At 59.6% G+C, this 16662-nt stretch overlaps 7 protein-coding genes across 7 annotated transcripts; 3 read left to right on the top strand and 4 right to left on the bottom strand.

The window, feature by feature from the left end:
* Positions 1–842: 842 nt before the first annotated feature.
* Positions 843–2949, bottom strand: K452DRAFT_358178 (uncharacterized protein; the record flags this gene model as incomplete). The annotated part of the gene is made up of 3 exons (XM_033546174.1): positions 2412–2949; positions 1231–2311; positions 843–1092 (listed from the first exon to the last, which is right to left on the bottom strand). Exons 1-3 carry the CDS (start codon positions 2893–2895, stop codon positions 843–845), a joined length of 1815 nt encoding a protein of 604 aa, XP_033398079.1. The 5' UTR covers positions 2896–2949.
* Positions 2950–3445: 496 nt separating this feature from the next.
* Positions 3446–4906, bottom strand: K452DRAFT_318023 (uncharacterized protein). The gene is made up of 2 exons (XM_033544119.1): positions 4195–4906; positions 3446–4137 (listed from the first exon to the last, which is right to left on the bottom strand). Exons 1-2 carry the CDS (start codon positions 4872–4874, stop codon positions 3861–3863), a joined length of 957 nt encoding a protein of 318 aa, XP_033398078.1. The 5' UTR covers positions 4875–4906; the 3' UTR covers positions 3446–3860.
* A 127-nt stretch (positions 4907–5033) lies between these two features.
* K452DRAFT_286788 (uncharacterized protein) lies at positions 5034–6413 on the top strand. Its single transcript, XM_033540363.1, has 2 exons — positions 5034–5192; positions 5254–6413. The coding sequence occupies exons 1-2, from the start codon at positions 5131–5133 to the stop codon at positions 6383–6385; spliced, it is 1194 nt and encodes a 397-aa protein (XP_033398077.1). The 5' UTR covers positions 5034–5130; the 3' UTR covers positions 6386–6413.
* Positions 6414–6743: 330 nt separating this feature from the next.
* K452DRAFT_326303 (uncharacterized protein) lies at positions 6744–8066 on the bottom strand (the record flags this gene model as incomplete). The annotated part of the gene is made up of 1 exon (XM_033544838.1): positions 6744–8066. The coding sequence occupies one exon, from the start codon at positions 8064–8066 to the stop codon at positions 6744–6746; it is 1323 nt and encodes a 440-aa protein (XP_033398076.1).
* Positions 8067–8286: 220 nt separating this feature from the next.
* On the top strand, positions 8287–10426 carry K452DRAFT_297667 (uncharacterized protein; the record flags this gene model as incomplete). Its single annotated transcript, XM_033542048.1, has 2 exons — positions 8287–8297; positions 8422–10426. The coding sequence occupies 2 exons, from the start codon at positions 8287–8289 to the stop codon at positions 10424–10426; spliced, it is 2016 nt and encodes a 671-aa protein (XP_033398075.1).
* Positions 10427–12574: 2148 nt separating this feature from the next.
* K452DRAFT_350763 (uncharacterized protein) lies at positions 12575–13547 on the top strand. The gene is made up of 3 exons (XM_033545676.1): positions 12575–12740; positions 12869–13173; positions 13242–13547. The coding sequence occupies exons 1-3, from the start codon at positions 12725–12727 to the stop codon at positions 13374–13376; spliced, it is 456 nt and encodes a 151-aa protein (XP_033398074.1). The 5' UTR covers positions 12575–12724; the 3' UTR covers positions 13377–13547.
* Positions 13548–14175: 628 nt separating this feature from the next.
* Positions 14176–16490, bottom strand: K452DRAFT_269968 (uncharacterized protein). Its single transcript, XM_033538965.1, has 3 exons — positions 16142–16490; positions 14911–16085; positions 14176–14826 (listed from the first exon to the last, which is right to left on the bottom strand). The coding sequence occupies exons 1-3, from the start codon at positions 16429–16431 to the stop codon at positions 14570–14572; spliced, it is 1722 nt and encodes a 573-aa protein (XP_033398073.1). The 5' UTR covers positions 16432–16490; the 3' UTR covers positions 14176–14569.
* Between the last annotated feature and the right edge of the window lie 172 nt (positions 16491–16662).

The following is a 16662-nucleotide window of genomic DNA, read 5'->3' as shown; positions in this document are numbered from 1 at the left end:
TGCTGCGCCCAGAACAAGCCCCGATCCTACGCAATCCGGTCTTGCGTGTGTGCTCTTTGAGATACTGACAGGGGGCCTTGACAAACGCCCGATCTGAGTGCGCGGCCACCTGCTACCACCGATGTCGAAAGCAACTCAATCATTACGCGTGCAATTCTAGGCCCTTGAGAAGCTCCTTGCTTTCGAGTACAGGTGGATGTCTAAGTTCATAGCGTTCCGAACAGACCACACCCACCCCTATTGGGTCTCGACCTGTCTCTCGTACGATGAACACCGTGTGGGGGCCCAGCTAATCTTCTCAAGATAAACTCAATTCTTGGCTTTTCTCGGTGTCAGGAGTCGCGCTGGGGTGCTATGGTGCATCCTCGGGTGTTTGAGTCTGTGTAAGAAGCAGGCATCACAAGCGTGACAAGTAACACTCCATTACAGATTATCGTCAACATTGGCATATGTATAAGCATTAGAAATGCGCTCGCCTTCAAAGATTTTTGTCAACCCTACTTTTTTTTTCTCCAGCACACCCCCTCCCCTGATCTTCGCCGCACAGTCAATTTTATATATAGGCGATATAAGGACTGCCCGTGCTCTATATCCGAGCCCGAACGCATGATGTCATTTCATTGTCCTATTTTGCTATTTAAAAGTGTGAAAAGCAAAGCCATGAGGTGATGATGAAAGGGAGTATGCATGAAGTTGAGTGGTTTTCGTATTACTGGAAAGAAAGAAAGGGAAAGAAAAGGAAAATGAAATAAAGGAAATCTGCTGGACGCTTGCCCCACCGCTAATAAGAGCCTCTCGCGTGAGCTACGGATGGAAAGCAAGTTCCATAGTCAGCAGTCTCGCTAGAATAAAGGTTGATTTCCAGAGTCTCCATTAGTGTCGTCCATCTTCGTAACCATAAACCGTTGAGCCTCCAGTTCTGTTGATAATGCATCGCTTGTCGTCGGTGCCAGTGCTTTTCCAACCGCAGTCGATCGGTAGATCAGTGGATCGCTATCCCAAATCCTATTGGGATAGATGGTTGGATCAGCTAAACCGGTATATCGACGAGAAAACGGATAGTGGAAAAATTCGCACTTCTGATCCAAAGAACTTGCCGCTGGTAATAGTCAAACCGTCGGAAAGTCAGTGCTCTTTCGAGTAGATTCTGCTCGCGAAGCCCTCTTCCACGGGAAGCAGTCGCAAAGCTCGCCTGAGAGTCATTGTTGTCAGCCCATTCAGTCAACGTACTCGTCGCTGTCGTCGTTGATAATCTTGGCCCTGCGGCCAGAAGGCGTCTTCTTATGAGTAGAAGCCTTCGCAGACTTTCCCCTAGTGGCGCTCTTTAAGCCCATCGCAGCGAAAGAATTAACGGGCGTCCTCGGCGTCTTCGGAGTCCTGGCCTTCTTTGAAACCGGAGAAGTCATATCGGACTCGCTGCCGCGCTTCTTAGGCGTGATGGGCGGAAGCATCACTTCGTCCACAGACGGGGGGTTCTTGGACATGCTGTCGCCGCGGCTACGGCTAGCAGTGCCCTTCTGCGCGTTCGTCTCGACAAGCTTGCCAGCTCCATCTTCGATGCGGCGTTCGAAGTTCGCGTTGCGCCGCCGGGTCATCTCGATCCGCTTCATGCCTTCGGTAATGCAGAAGCGCATGTCGCCGAGGTTCCACTTCTCGTCGCGGACGATCTTCGCAGTGATCGGGTTGTAGACGTCGGATGTAAGCACCTTGGTGCGGCGTTCACCTTGGCCTTTCACCTTGCGTTCGAGCTCCACGCCGTAGTTCATGTCCTTGACGAGCTTGGCGCTGACGGTGACGATTCCGTGGATGAGCACATCGGGCGTGACTGCGCGGTGGCGCAAATGCTCTTGCGAGACAGGCATGATCTTGGGACGTTCGGGAAGAGCGGAGAGGACGTAGAGTTCGATCCACTTCTTGGCATCCTTGGAGCGAAGTGACAATGGCGGCGGGTCAACGGGAAGACATTCTTTCACGCTTCCCCGAGGTGTCGCAGTTCCTCGCGGTGTCGTGGTTCCCCGGGGCGTCGTGGCTCCTCGAGATGTCTTGGGAGTACGCTTGGGTATGAACTCGTCGGCGGCGTCATCAATGGCCTCCTCCGGTTCGTAGTCATCATCGTCACTCTTACTCTTACGGCGAGCGCGGTTGGCAGTGTTCTTTGGGGTAGAGACACTAGAGTCATCTCGCTCATCCGACTCATCAAAGTTCAGGTCGGGAATGTCACTAAGACCGGCGGTGGAGTTGCGGGTGCCATTGTTGCCGCTCGGGGCAGGAGGCGACTCCACTGTCTGCTGGCTGGTCGAGCCCTGTGTTTCTGCATATTGTCAGTGCTAATGTTTACCACTGTCAGATGAAAGCAATCCGCCCGACAGAGATCGGACGGGTTCATGTGTAGGGTCAGAGGGATGTTCTACCTTGCTCGGGCCGCGACTGGTACAAGTAGCTGGCCTGCTCGCGGGCAAGTTGAGCGGGGTCGAAGAATTGCGGCATTGGAGCTTTGGTGTGAGGATGGGATGGGTAGAAGCTTGAGGACGTCTTCGGAATGTGTGAGTTGAACGATCCAGAGGTGAAGTTGGCAAAGTTGTTGTTGTTCCAGCTATAACCGCTGTTGACGTTGGGGACAGGCGCTAGCCCGTATTGGTAGGGTGACGCCAGTGAAGCAGACATTGGCACCCCAGCAACGCCGACATGCGCGTGGCGGTCCGTGCCCTCAGCTTTGCGAAACATGTCGCCGGCGTCTTCTTGAATGCCGTCATAATTGAAAGTTCCCGCCATGATGTTGATCGCTCCGTTGACCTGAGAGGGGAGAGCGGACATGGACACGTTCGGGAATGTGCCTTCACCCCATTGCGTCTGATCACCGGAGGTGTAACCCGACAAGGCGCTGCCTGCTACCATACTCAGATCTCAGTTGAAGTCGTTGTTGCCTTGCAACTGTGCATCCTGTCCGGCATCACCAGGCTGCGCCATAGCTGAAGGCGGAGTGGGACTACGTGTGGTGATAGAATGGAGTTGAAATGAGCAGTGAGTGTGAGGGAATGGGGAGAGAGGAGTAAAAATGATGGGTTGAAAAGGTAAGAGAACGTAGGCAGCAGGTACTTCCACCTGACTTTGGACTTGGTGTCTATTATAGGATACCACAATAGCAATTACTTCAGTAGTCAGCGCGACTCTAATGAGGTTGAACGTCACAGTTCTCCCTGGAAACCACAAACTGAACATTACGAAAGCACGGAAACGAACTGATTCCATAAGAGTGAATACGACGGCCTCCCTTACGGTCAGGAAAGAGCAGCCAATGCTCAGTGATGTGGCACTACAAAATGAGAATACATCAATAGCTGAGGCCCAGGCAAGGCACTCAACACGCGAGTGTCTTGCCGAGCACGAGTGAGCTCCGGAGCCTCATCTTACATTCATCTCAACATGGGTCGAGGTTTAGAGTGAAGGCAACATCAAGGATAACTCATGGTAAATGGAACACAATACTATCGAGAGCAGAGTATTGATCGCAAGAGCCGAGCAAGAGAAAGAGGAGAGCATCAAACGTACCGGTGAGGCCACCACCCGTTCCTTGGTCCAAGAAGCATCTTTGCTGCGTATCAATTCACATCCACATCGCAAAGTGCGTCCTTGCCTCCTCTCATATTCCTTTCGATGCTCGAATTTTGATCTTCGGACGGCGGTCCAGACGGAGAGGGGTAATAGTTTCCTTCGTCTTCGCTACTCTTACAGCCCCAAGAACGGGGTCGCCCATAAAACTCCTCCAATGCATTTTCCCAACCCAACCCAGATGCCCGATTCGTCAATGTGTCCATGCATCAACTACACTTGAAAATATGCACACATCCTCTTTCCTACAACTACATTCCCACGAACCGCGACGCCCTCGTCTTGACCGCCTCCCAGCTATTCAGCTTCGGCCGCACATCCAGATAAAAGTTCAAGCTCTTGCCGGCCTTGCCCTCGTCGCGCCCCGCGTAAAAGTCAATGACGTAGTCGACCGTCACGCCGCACCGGTCGATCGTCCAGTCGTGCCGGTCAAACGGCGCCTGGTAGCCAAGGAACGTGTTCAAGCGAGCGCGCGGCGTGAGCTTCGTGGACTGGCCCGCGAAAGCGACCAGTTTGGGGCCTCCGCACCTGTGCGCACCAGCGCTGGTTAGCAACCGCTTCAACGAACATGGACAAACTACTCACTCTTCGGACCCCCGTCCTTCCTCCCACTCCTTGATCTCCTTCCACGCGCGCTCGTTCACCGCGTTGTGGATCGGCACAATACTCCGCATGTCCTCCATCCGCGGATCGAAATTCTTGCGCCTCATCGCGTTGAAGAACATCTGCTCCGACGGGTAGATCCAGTTCCCGCTGCCCTTGTCCGCACCCGTGTCTTGCTCGTTGTTGGCGGGCGCGCCGCCGGACGCGGCACTCTCGGGGAAGGCGCGCGGGATGGTCGACACCTCGCGGCGCTCGCCTAGACGGAAGCCTGTCGCGCTGACGATGGGAGAAACGGCGGATGCAGTTTTGGAGGGGAGCGTCTGGTCCATGGAGGAGGAGTCGCAGCCGTCGCTGGGCATGGGCTGCGCGCTCGGCGGCGGCGTGGCGGTTTGCGCTGCTGTCGCAGCCTTTGCCTTCTCCATCCACGCGGCGCGCGAGTTGTGGTCTACGGGGCACTTGTCGTCGGCCTGCTGCTCAGCTTCTGCTGCCCGCGCTGCCTTTGCCTGCTCCATCCACGCCGCCCGCGAGTTGTGGTCTACCGGGCATTTGTCCTCGGCTTGTTGCTGCTGCTGTTGCTGAGCCAGCCAGGCGGCACGCGCCTTGGGGTCTACGGGACAAGCAGCAGCATCGGCCGGGGCGGGGATGCTGAGGTTGGCGCCCATGGTGCAGGAAAGAGGAATGATGATGATGCCGATGGTGCCGCAGAATTAAGCTTGGATGCCAAGCTTGGTGGGAGCGTGCTTGCGTGGGACCCTGGTGGTGCTCACCGCTTTCGGCAGGCCCCCCTTTGCGATCAACCCCCGAGTGCCTTGGATCTTACTCACTCTCTGTCAGCGTTCCTACTCTCAGCCGCACGGGTTCCTCAACAACTACTTGTACTCACTCAATTCCTCGCAGACTGTCATCCCACCAGCAAAAATGGCCGACTCTACTGTCTACCGCGCCAGCACCACCGCGCCCGTCAACATTGCCGTCATCAAGTACGTATGCCCCGCACTCCCACATTCCCACCCAAACAAACACCCATTGACCCAATCCCAGATACTGGGGCAAGCGCGACCCCAAGCTCAACCTCCCAACCAACTCCTCCCTCTCCGTCACGCTCGCCCAGTCCGACCTGCGCACCCACACCACCGCCGCGTGCTCGACCCTCTTCCCCGCCGGCCAAGACACCCTGCTCCTGAACGGGGCGGCGCAAGACGTGAGCGGCGCGCGCACGCAAGCCTGCTTCCGCGAGCTACGGGCCCTGCGCGAGGCGCTCGAGGCGCAGGACCCCCAGCTCCCCAAGCTGGCGCAGCAGCCGCTGCGCATCGTGTCAGAGAACAACTTCCCCACGGCGGCGGGGCTTGCCAGCTCGGCGGCGGGCTTCGCCGCCCTCGTGCGCGCCATCGCAGACCTCTACCAGCTGCCCGCGACGCCGACGGAGCTCTCGCGCATCGCGCGCCAGGGCTCCGGCTCCGCCTGCCGCAGCCTGTTCGGCGGCTACGTCGCCTGGGAGAAGGGCACCGCGGCCGACGGCTCCGACTCGCTGGCCTACGAGGTCGCGCCCGCGTCGCACTGGCCCGACATGCGCGCGCTGATCCTCGTCGTGTCGGCCGCCAAGAAGGGCGTCAGCAGCACGACGGGCATGCAGGCCACGGTCGCGACGTCGTCGCTCTTCGCCGCGCGCGCCAACGACACCGTCCCCGCCCGCATGCGCGACATGGCATCCGCAATCAAAGCCAAGGACTTTGCCGCCTTCGCCGACCTCACCATGAAGGACAGCAACTCGTTCCACGCCTGCTGCCTCGACACGTCGCCGCCCATCTTCTACATGAACGACGTGTCGCGCGCGGCGGTGCGCGCCGTCGAGGCCATCAACGCCGCCGCGGGCAAGACGGTCGCGGCGTACACGTTCGACGCCGGCCCCAACGCCGTCGTCTACTACGCCGCTGAGCACGAGGCGGCGGTCGCGGGCGCGTTCAAGGCCGTCCTGGCCGGGACGGAGGGGTGGAGCGGCGCGCGGGGCGAGGCGGTCGCGGCGGACGAAAAGGCCGCGGCGTGCGTGGATGAGAAGACGGCGGAGGCGCTGAGGGAGGGCGTCGGTAGGGTGATTTTGACAGGCGTGGGCGAGGGGCCGATTAGTGTGCTGGAGCATTTGGTGGATGAGAGGGGGGAGGCGGTCAAGGCTTGATAGGCGTGTAGTTGAGTGTGTATGTGGATAGGTATGTTTGTGTGTGCGTGTTAGAGTTGGTAGGTAGGTAGGTAATAGATTTCTGTCGTCTGGCTGGCTGGCTGTTGGGCCGTTATTAAATGAAGATTCCATGGTTGGTGGCTTGGTTATGTGACTATTTATTCATTTATTTGTTTTATTTTCGTATTTATTTTGCTCTCCCTCTCCCTATTTCTTTCTCCCTCTCCCTGTGTGCGTACGTGTTATATGGCAAGCCACGTCATATCATCCACAATATATATATAAAAAACACCTTAAATAAAAACACGCCCAACTTACCTCCCTCCGCCCTCCCTCCCCCTCACCCCCACCTCCCTACCTAGCCCCCTTCTTCTCCCTTCCTTAACAGCCCCACCACCTCCCCAACCAGATACAGACTCCCTGCCACGACGAGCGGGCCCGCCTCCCCCGCTAGCTCCGCCGCAGTCCGCACGGCGGCCGCGACGTCTGCGCCGCTGTCGATTGTTTGGGACAGTGAACCCGCCTTATCACCAGCGGCAGCCTCGGCCGCAACGAGGATTTCCTCGCCCGGCGTGGCACGCACCCAGGGCATGCCCGCCACGGCACCAAACTGGACGGCAACGACGCGGTCAGCGGGGCGGAGCAGCGGGGCGAGGAGCGGGGTGAGCAGCGCGCCGCGGCGCGACGACGCGAGCAGCCATGTCACGCTTCCGGAGGGGGAGGTGGGGCGGAGGTGCGCGTCTACGTGGGCGGCGAGCGCGGCGGCGCTGTCGGCGTTGTGCGCGCCGTCGAGGAGGGCGGGGGCGGTGCGGTGCGGCGCGATGGCTTGGAGGCAGATGGGTTGGAGGCGGCCGGGGAGGACGGTGCTGCTGGGGGAGAGGTTGCGGAAGAGGGAGAGTGGGGGGTTGGGGACGATGGGGTGGGGGAGTGCCGATAGGGCGAGGAGGGTCGCGCGGTAGGCGAGGGCCAGGTTGCGCAGTTCGTGGGGGGCGTAGGGGCGGGCGGCGAGGAAGCTGCGGTAGTAGGAATAGTCGTGGTTGTTGTCGGCCGGGACCGGGACGGGGGGCAAAGCGGCGACTTCGACGACGGGGCCGGCGTGGATTTGGGCGGCGCGGGCGCGCACGACGCGCAGCACTTCCGGGGGGTTTGCGGCGTCGAGGACGACGGGGCAGCCGGGCTTGAGGATGCCGGCCTTTTCGGCGGCGATGGCCTCGAGCGAGTCGCCGAGGAGGGCCTGGTGGTCGAGGCCGATGTTGGCAATGACGGTGACGAGGGGGCTCTCGAGGACGTTTGTCGCGTCCAGGCGGCCGCCGAGGCCCGTCTCGATGACGGCGACGGCGACGCGGGCGCGCGTGAACAGCTCAAACGCCGTGGCGGTTAGGAGCTCGAACTCGGTGGCGCCGATGCGGTCGCGCTCGTTGCGGCGCAGGACGTGGGCCTCGGCGTCGAGGAACAGGGCTTCGGCCACGGGCTGCGCGTCGATGTTGATGCAGTCCCATCGCTCGACCAGGTGTGGTGAGGTGAAGCGGCCGTGCGACACGCCTTGGGCTTGCAGCATGGCGGATGCGGCGGCGCAGATGGAGCCTTTGCCGTTGGTGCCGGCGACGTGGATGGCGCGCCAGGGCAGCGGGCCGGCGGGGGCCAGCAGGCGGGCGATGCGCGCCAGGCCCAGCTCGATCATTTATTTTTATAGTGGAATGTTGTGGTGGTTGGTAGGTGTTGTGAATGACTGCCGGGTAGGGTTTAGTGCTTGGTACCTACAGGGCTGTTTGGGGCTGGGCGACACAAGTCCCCAGTCCCCAGTCCCCAGTCCCAGCTGCTGCAGCAACACCTATCTTACTCCATCCACTCCCACCTGTCGCGCCCTCCGTCTGTCTGCATCCTTCCTCCCGCTCACTGTCATGGGTCTTCCGTAAGTCATGATTGCGCGCCGTTGGCCAGCCCACGCGTCTTGTCGCGCGCCGTTGGCCCTTCAGCCTCACCCCAGATTTGCACCTCTCCATGATTTGCTGACGCTGACCGTGTCTGTCCCGCAGAGTCTGGCGCGCCCCGTCCCCCGCGGACTGCAAGGTCGCTGCGACACGCTCGCCCATCCGCCGCCGTCGCTCTCCAGCCCCGTCGCGTCGCATCACGCTGCGCCGAATCCGGCCGGCCGACGACGGGAACCCGCGCCGCGCCCGCAACTCCGCCGCCGATCAAGCCTTTGACCTTCACGCCTTCCTGGGCTATGGCACCGATTCCGACCGCGACGGCCCCCCGACGGCCCCCAACCCGCACCCACATCACCACCACCACCATCACCATCACCACAGCCACGCCCACACCACCACTCGCCCCGACGAGGGAGGCGTCCTCCTCTACGCCAGCTCCAACGCCCCCGACCGCCTGGTCTTTCACGCTCGCGCGACCCCCTTCTCGCGCGCGCCTGATGATGCCGCCGCCGCGCCCGACAGCTTCTCCTGGAGAGAGCTACGCCTACACGACCTACGCCGGCGCGAGGGCGAGCTCCGCAGCCGCGTGGGCCGCCTCACCAGAGACGTGGAGCTGATGAGCGCGTGGCCGCCTTCGAGGCAGCCGCCGCCGCCACCACCGCGCAGGGCCTCGCCTGGGTTCCCTTCATTTGGCGACGCAGAGGCCGGCGAAGACCCTTTGCTGACCCTGCGGCGCACGCGCAGCAGCAGACCACCCGTCCCCGACGGCCCACTGCCGGCCAGCTCGCTGCGCGAGTCCTGGAGCCCCGCCATCGATGGCCTCGGCGACCGCGATCGCAGCGTCAGCCCCCCAAACTCGGACCACTGGGACACGATGCTCAGCACCATCGCCCCGGACGAGAGGCTCCCGACGGCCGACTCGTCGTTTACGTCGGCGGCAGCATCGGCCTCGTTTTCGGCCTCCAACTCGACCGTAGAGCCCGGCTCTGGCTCTGATCGCTCTGCCTCTGCCGGCTCTTCGCACACCAACCTCACTGTGCCTTCGCGTGGCCAGAGCGCCGAGGAGCTTTCTGCGCCTCTCCCCGCCGCCGGCTGCGACACCGAGGACGAGGGCAACGCGGCCTCGGACAACGAGGACGGCATGCCCAGCGCTCTCCAGCCTCTGCTCCACAGCGCCCGTACCGGTCCGTGGGACATTGAGGGCCCGTTCCCGGAAGACGACGACGAGGGCGAGGTTGATGCGCGGGCGGCTGCTGCTGCTACTGCTGCCGCTTCTGCCCCTACCGACGGTCCACCGGCCAGAGATCCCCTGCGCTACTCATCCAGCGTGCGCTCGCGCTCGCGCGAAGCCACAAACATGGTGCGCAACTACTACGCGCTTGGGCGGCCTTCATCGACAACACCGAATGCAGCACCCCGCGCCACGGCCGCCGATGTGCCACCAGCGGAGCGGTACCAGCCGAACGCGGAGCATTTCTCGCCAGATGAGATGGACCTAGTGTTTGAGTTCCTGGGGCAGCACGTGCCACTCGCGACGCTACCAGAGCTGATCTACTCGGTGGAGCGGGCATCGTCGCCGGCGCCGGCCGACGCGCCCGCAGCAGCTAGTCCGCGGATGCAGCACGTGCACATGCGGGCGCCCGAGGGCCCACCGCCGCGTGGCGATGCGGCGCCGACGCCCACATCGGCCTCGTCTGCAAACACGAGCGTGGGACCGGGACCGGAAGCAGGATCGACGCCCTCGGCGCTCTCGCCCACGCAAATGCAGCTCTACAACCAGGCGGGCCTGCTGGCTACGGCCGCTGGCCGCCAGGAGTACTTTTCGCGCCTGGACCGCAACCTCGCGAACATGCGGTCGGCGATGCGCCGCGTGGACCAGCGGGTGCGGGCGCTGGATGAGCGGCGGGCGGCTTCGGCGGCGGCGCGGCTGGAGCAGGGCGCTAGGAGACGGAGGGAGCGGGAGAGCAGGGACGGCGAGAGGAGGGAGGCGGTAAGGATGCGGCGGCGGGAGAGGGAGTTGGAGCGCGAGCGGAGGAGGGGCGAGGGCGTTGCTGTTGCTGATAGGGAGAGGGAGAGGGAGAGGGACAGGGCGCGCGTGGGCAGGCTGTGATTGATGGCTTGGCTTGGGTGGGGTGGGGTGATTTACTTCCTTGGTGGTGGCTTGTTTTGCTTGTCGGGCGGTGCGAGGGCGCTCGCGCGCGTCGAGATTCGCGTGCGTCTGCCTACCTAGGTCCCTACCTACCTGGGTCCTTGGGAGTGCCTTTGCTGAGTGCCTGCCCTGCCCGGCATTCGTGGCGTTTGTTTGATTTTCTTGCGTTCTTGCTTCCACTTACCTGGCCAGCTGAATGGATACAGGACCCAGGATCCAGGATCCAGGACACAGGGTTTAAGTTTCGGTACGGCGGATAAGTGCCATTGGATCGGTCGGCACGAGACTGGCGTTTTTAGTTCTTCTTCTTCTTGCTGCTTCTTCTTCTTCTTTGGTGCTAGATGGGACTTGGTTGGTAGATTGGTTTGGGTTAGGGGGTTGGTTGGTTAATTGGGTGGGTTTGGGGGCTTGGCGCGTGCGTGTGTGCGTAGGTTGGTTGGTTGATAGGTTGGTTGATAGCTGATAGTTAGATGTGTTGTGTGTGTGTGTCTTCTTCTCTTCTTGTTCTTGTTCTTGTTCTTGTTTTTATTCTTGTTCTTCGTGGTGATGAATCAGAATCAGTCAGTGGGTCCAGTGGCGTCGTGCTTTCCTGCCTGCTACATAAGGGTGAAGTGTGTTTGTGTGTATGTATGTGTGTTGTATGTTTGTATGTGTGTGTGTTGTGTATCCGGGTGAGTGGGTAGTAGGATTTAGCTGAAAACGAAGATGATGAGAAGAGAAGGGAAGGGGAGGAAAGAAACAGCAGCGTAAAAAGGTACACCAAAACCACGCGATGCGGCTTTTATTGCGTGCGTTGGTTGGTGGGTGGTTATGTATGTATGTCTGTATGCATGTATGTGCGTTTTAGGCGTAGGTGTCTGGCTTGGGAGTGGAAGTGGGAAGGAAAGTGGAAGTGGAAAGGAAAGTAGGGAAGAAGGGGAGGGAGTGGTGGGATGGCTCAAGTTCTATGGGATGGGGCTGTGCGGATGCGGATGCGGATGCGGATGCGCCCGCTTCCGCTCGCTGCAGGTACGCGGCCGGTCGTTTGCTACATAGGACATCTGGATCCAGACTCGGGTTTGGGGCTTGGGGGGTAGGGGGCTGGGTGGCGGGATCTACGGTACGGTACGGCACTCCTGCTCCTGGGAGTACCTATGTATGGGTGGTTGAGGGGTTTGGGAGGCAGAAGTTGGAAGTGTGGTGGTGGCTTGTTTGTGCGTCTATTAGAATATCTACGATTACATAGTGTATAGGTGGTTAGGCTGGCGGAGTATGTAGGGATAGTAGGAGTATGGAGTATGCACCTCGAGACCTCGCGCATTAGTTAGGCCGTCAATTCCATGGTAGCCAAGTCCAAGTTGCAAGGACAGTGGCAAGACAAAGCAGCAAGAAAGTGCATTGTTCGTACGAGTACTCGGACCAGCAGCACGGGGCAGAAAATTCTCGAAGCCTCAGCCTGCTTCTTCCAAGCAAGAGATGGAAAACCTCAAACACACATGGACAAAAGTGACAGCGCGGTTGCGTCAAGTGACGTGCACGATCGCCTGCCCTGGAACGCCGCCGCATACACCAGCCACACACGCACGCACGCACGCACGCAACTCGCACGGGCGCGGACGATCCCCCACAGGTCCGCCCAGGCCGCACCAACGCTTCTCTGTTCTGCAATGCACGCACGCGCGGGCTGTGGCTGTGAGCGTGCGTGTGCGTGTGTGCGTGTGTGTGCGCGCTGGCTCCACATGTATGTGTATGTAGCAAGGCCATGTGCATACACACGGAGACTACAAAGGCGTGATGGCGCAAGGGAATGAATGAATGAATGAATAGAGGAGAGGAGACCCAAGCTCCCTTCCACGCCCGGCACCAGCCACGGGCGATGACGTTGATGAAGGAGGGCGTTGGGCGGGTAGAAGCGGACCCATGCATGCGTGCATCATGGCAAAGCGGGCAAATTGCGATGGCGAGGCCAGGGAGGCAGGCCCGGATTGCGATGCGAGTGGAGTAAGGCACACAGTATCCGTAGGGAGGAGATGATGCGTGTGGGGAGTGGGCGGCGGCTCGACGCATCCATCATGGTTGTTGTGGCAGGTTGGCCGCTAGCGCCGCTGCCTCGAACTGTCGTCATCGCAACCTCAGCCCTCATAAAGACGCGCCGCCGGCCGCCCGGGTTGGAGCTTTTCCTTTCTCTATTCATCTTTTCATCGCTCTCATCCATCCGCCTTTCTCATCAATCGCATCTCTCGATCCCTTTGCTCTAACAACCCAACCTCTTCCATCACAATGGCCACTCTTCACTGTAAGCTCTCCCTCCCTGCCCACCACCGCAATGGCAACGTCCGCGCACACCCGTGTGGACGCGCACTTCACCTCACCCTGTCAACACCACGACAAAGTCACGATAGACTAACGCAACGCCCCCCGTAGACCTTCCCCCCGTCAAGCCCTCGGCCGTCGCCCTCGGCACCGTCTACAACCACGTCGTGTCGCTGGGCGTGCTCGCGCCCGTCTTCGGCGAGTCGTACCGGCAAGCGCAGGCCGCGAACTCAAAGGAGGAGTTCTTCAAGTCGAAGGAGGCCGCTACGGCCGCTGCGTCGTGGGGCAGCAGCCTCGCGGGCTCGGCCCTGCAGGCCTACGGCGTCGGCGCCCTCATCAACGCCACCGGCACCCTCTCCTACAAGGGCGCTGCCTACCTGGGCTCTCTGATCTTCTTCGCTAGCGCTGCTCCCTCTGTATGTCCCCCTACTACCTATCTATCACCTCTTCTTTCGTTTGCCTCCGTGCTGACTTTTCCTCCAAGGTCGTCTCGCAGCTCGTCACCGAGAAGCGCCCGCTCGACACCATCGCCGTCGGCACCGTCGCGCGCCTGCTCGAGACTGTCGGCCTCTCCGTCTTCCTCACCTACTGGGGCACCCGCACCAACCCCTTCTCTTAAGCGCGCTTCTACACCGCTGAGAGCCGCATGATTTTTGCCGTGTCATGACTTGACGAGTAATTGCTCCTCTTTTCCCCCACCTTTCTAGTTTCGGGGCTTTGATGAGGCGCCTCCCTGCCTTTTGGCGAGGGCTTATGTACGCATAATTAAACGAAGACTGTACTGCTTGCTTGGTTGCTTGTGTGTGTGTGTGTGTGTGTGTGTGTGTGTGTGTGTGTGTACGTGAATTGCGTGAATTGTGTGCTGGGTACTACTACTCATACTCGAGGGGTGGAATAATCTTTGTTGTCAACGTATACGTCTCCATACACAGCCATATCACCAACACTGCAGTGCATTCGACACTAGATACAAATCCACAGCCCGACAGGCCACAGTATTCCATTCCTAAATATATCCATCCATCCATCCATCCATCACACACAACTTGCAACAGCCCACCCAACCAACCAACCAACCAACAGCACCCATTAAGCCCAGCTTACATACATATAGTATCAACGAAGCAACTCTAGCTCTAGCTTTACGCACACAGAAAAGAAGAAGAAAGAGACAACAACACACGGACCCAGCATGCGCGACCTCTCCACTCCTCAGATAAAAGCTACTGTATATCTATAACCAGGCGTGCTAGAATACTGAACATAAAAATACTTATACGCGTAAATTACGTTTGTTCGTCCATCTGTTGTACAAACTAAATAGGCGGCGTCGGTTTACGAGGGTCAGAAACGGGCACAGCTAGATAAACAGACACCAGGAGTACAACGACAGAAACCTATCAGATAGTAGACTATTAGCGAGCAAGTAAGTAAGCAGACAAATAAACAAGCAACCAAGTCTACGCTGCTGCTGATGATGATGATGATGATGAACAATGCACCTCTATCTGTCTCAGTCTTTTTGAATATGCAGAGCGAATAAGCAAGCGAACAAGCAAACAAGCAAACAAGCAAACGATGCGCAATGCAATGCAATATGCAAAATGCAAAATGCAACCTGTCTACGCTATCTGAAGCAAGCACGTCTAAGGTCGTGTCTCTCTAGTTGAACAAACAAACAGCCAAACACTCAACATAAAAACAACGCCCGGCTATGCTAATGCATATACACACACACACTCAACCAACCAACCCCTTCCCGCACCTCTTCCCACCTCCTCCCTTCCCCCTCTCCTTCATACACACAACACACTAAATAAGCGGCTGCAACCCGCACATCCTCCGCAGCCCAACATACCACTCATAAACGCCCAGCTTGAGATCGACGCGCACGTACGCCGCCCACGCATACACAAAACGCGCCAGATTGCTCGGCCAGAGCAGGCTGCCGGCCCCGCGCAGCGCCTCCGTCTGCTCTTCGTAGACGGCGCGCGCGGCGTAGCGGGCCAGGATCAGGAAGGTGCGGATCGGGCCTTGGCGGGTTTGGAGGTTCTCGTCGAGCGAGCGCGCTGGTGTGGTTGGAGGGTTAGTGAGGGGTTGTTTGGATGTGTGTGTGTGTGTGTTGGGGAGAGGGAGGGAAGTGCACAACGTACTCAAGTCATTGGTTTTCAAGATCAGCAGAATAACCCGCGGGACCTGGCTGAGCAGCTGCACGAGCTGCTGCAGCATGCCGTCGCCCAGCGCATCCGAAAGCGCCTCTTTCTCGGCCGCGCTACGGGGCTTGTCAACGCCCGACCGCACGACCGTGTAGTCGCGGCCGGTGATGGCGCTCGCGAACAGCGGAAAGTACTCGTCCGTGATGCCCGCGACTTCCTTGGCGTACTTGCGCATCTTGGGCTCGTCGGCGTCCAGGACCGCCAGCCAGAGCTTGGCGTACGACCGCCGCAGCCCCATCGGTATGTCGCGGTAGAGGCCGTGGTCGTAGAGGATCACGTCGAAGTTGCCTTTGCCGCGCCGGTTGGGGTTGTGCTTGATGGCTAGGTTGCCGCCGTGCGGATCGCAGTGCAGAGGCGCGTTCGTGCCGAAGATCATCTGGTTGAAGATGCGGGCCAGGGCAGCCGACACTTCGTCGCGGTCGATGCCGTGCTCGTCCAGGTACGCCAGGTTATCCGGACGGGCGCCAGACACATATTCCATAATCAAGAAGCGGCGCTGCGCATACAGCACTTCGGGGATGACCACGGGCAGCTCCTTGATCGGGGCAAAGTACTTCTTGGCACGCGTGGCGTTCTCGCCCTCGCGGCGGAAGTCCAACTCCTGCGGCAGCGAGATGTCCAACTCCCGCGAGAGCCAGGTAAGGTCATAGTCCGGGAAGAAGCGTTTCAGCGTCGCAAAGGTAAACCGCGTGAGAACCAGGTCGAGCGGCGCCCACTCGTCCAGCATCGGATGCTGCACCTTGACCGCCACCTTTTGCCCCGTCTCTCGCACCACAGCCCGGTGCACTTGAGCCAGCGAAGCAGCGCCTATAGGCTCGGGATCAAACTCGGAGAACATGTCCGTGATGGACTTCCCGGTATCCAGCAGCACCATCTTCTCGATCGATTCGTATGACGAAACCGGGCATTTGTCCTGCAGCGGGATAAAAGTATCGCACCACTCGCTCGGGAGCAGGTAGTTCATGCTGCTCAGATGCTGGCCCAGTTTAATGAACATTCCGCCGCTCTTCTCCAGCGTGACCAGTGTCCTCTCGGCGCAGCGTTTGTGGCATGCCTTGAGCAGCTCGGCGTAGTCGGGATCGTTTTCGTCATTCTTGAGAGTAACCCGGTAGCTGCAAGACGGCCGGAGGTCAGCCACGAAGGACAGCGGAGCATTCGAGGAGCCTACTCATTGATGTTCAGGAAGAGAGTACCGACCACTCTGCTTATGCGCGGGACGGCGATTGCTGCGTGCTTCGCATCGTCGTTCAGCGCCACAACCGTCGCGGCGACTCCGCCGCCAGTGGCCGTGGCAAGCAGTATGCGCCGCCGGCTCGTCGGCTTGGGCGCACGGCGGGCAGTCGCATGGGCGAATCGCTGGCGCAGAGGCTGTTGTTGGCGGAGGCAGGCCCGGCACGTCCACGGCAAGGGAGCCGCTCTCTTCAGTAGCGAAGGAAAGGATAAAGATGGGGGCATCATCTGCGCATCTTGCAGCGTGCAATGGGACGCGCGGGTGCGACGAAAAGCAAAGGCTCGCGGGGACGAGGGCGGCAGGGTCTCGAACTTTGGGGGGCTAACTGCCTATGATGTCGACTAGCGCGGCCGGCAATCCCGATATTTTTTCGGTGAGCCGCCACACCCAAAGCAAACACAACAAACATCTGAAGAACAACTTGACTCTCATATGTCGGAGCTACCTGAATACCAATC

This window comes from Aplosporella prunicola (assembly GCF_010093885.1).
Source record: "Aplosporella prunicola CBS 121167 unplaced genomic scaffold K452scaffold_11, whole genome shotgun sequence".
NCBI lineage: Eukaryota > Fungi > Ascomycota > Dothideomycetes > Botryosphaeriales > Aplosporellaceae > Aplosporella > Aplosporella prunicola.
This window is presented reverse-complemented; position numbering and strand designations above follow the sequence as displayed.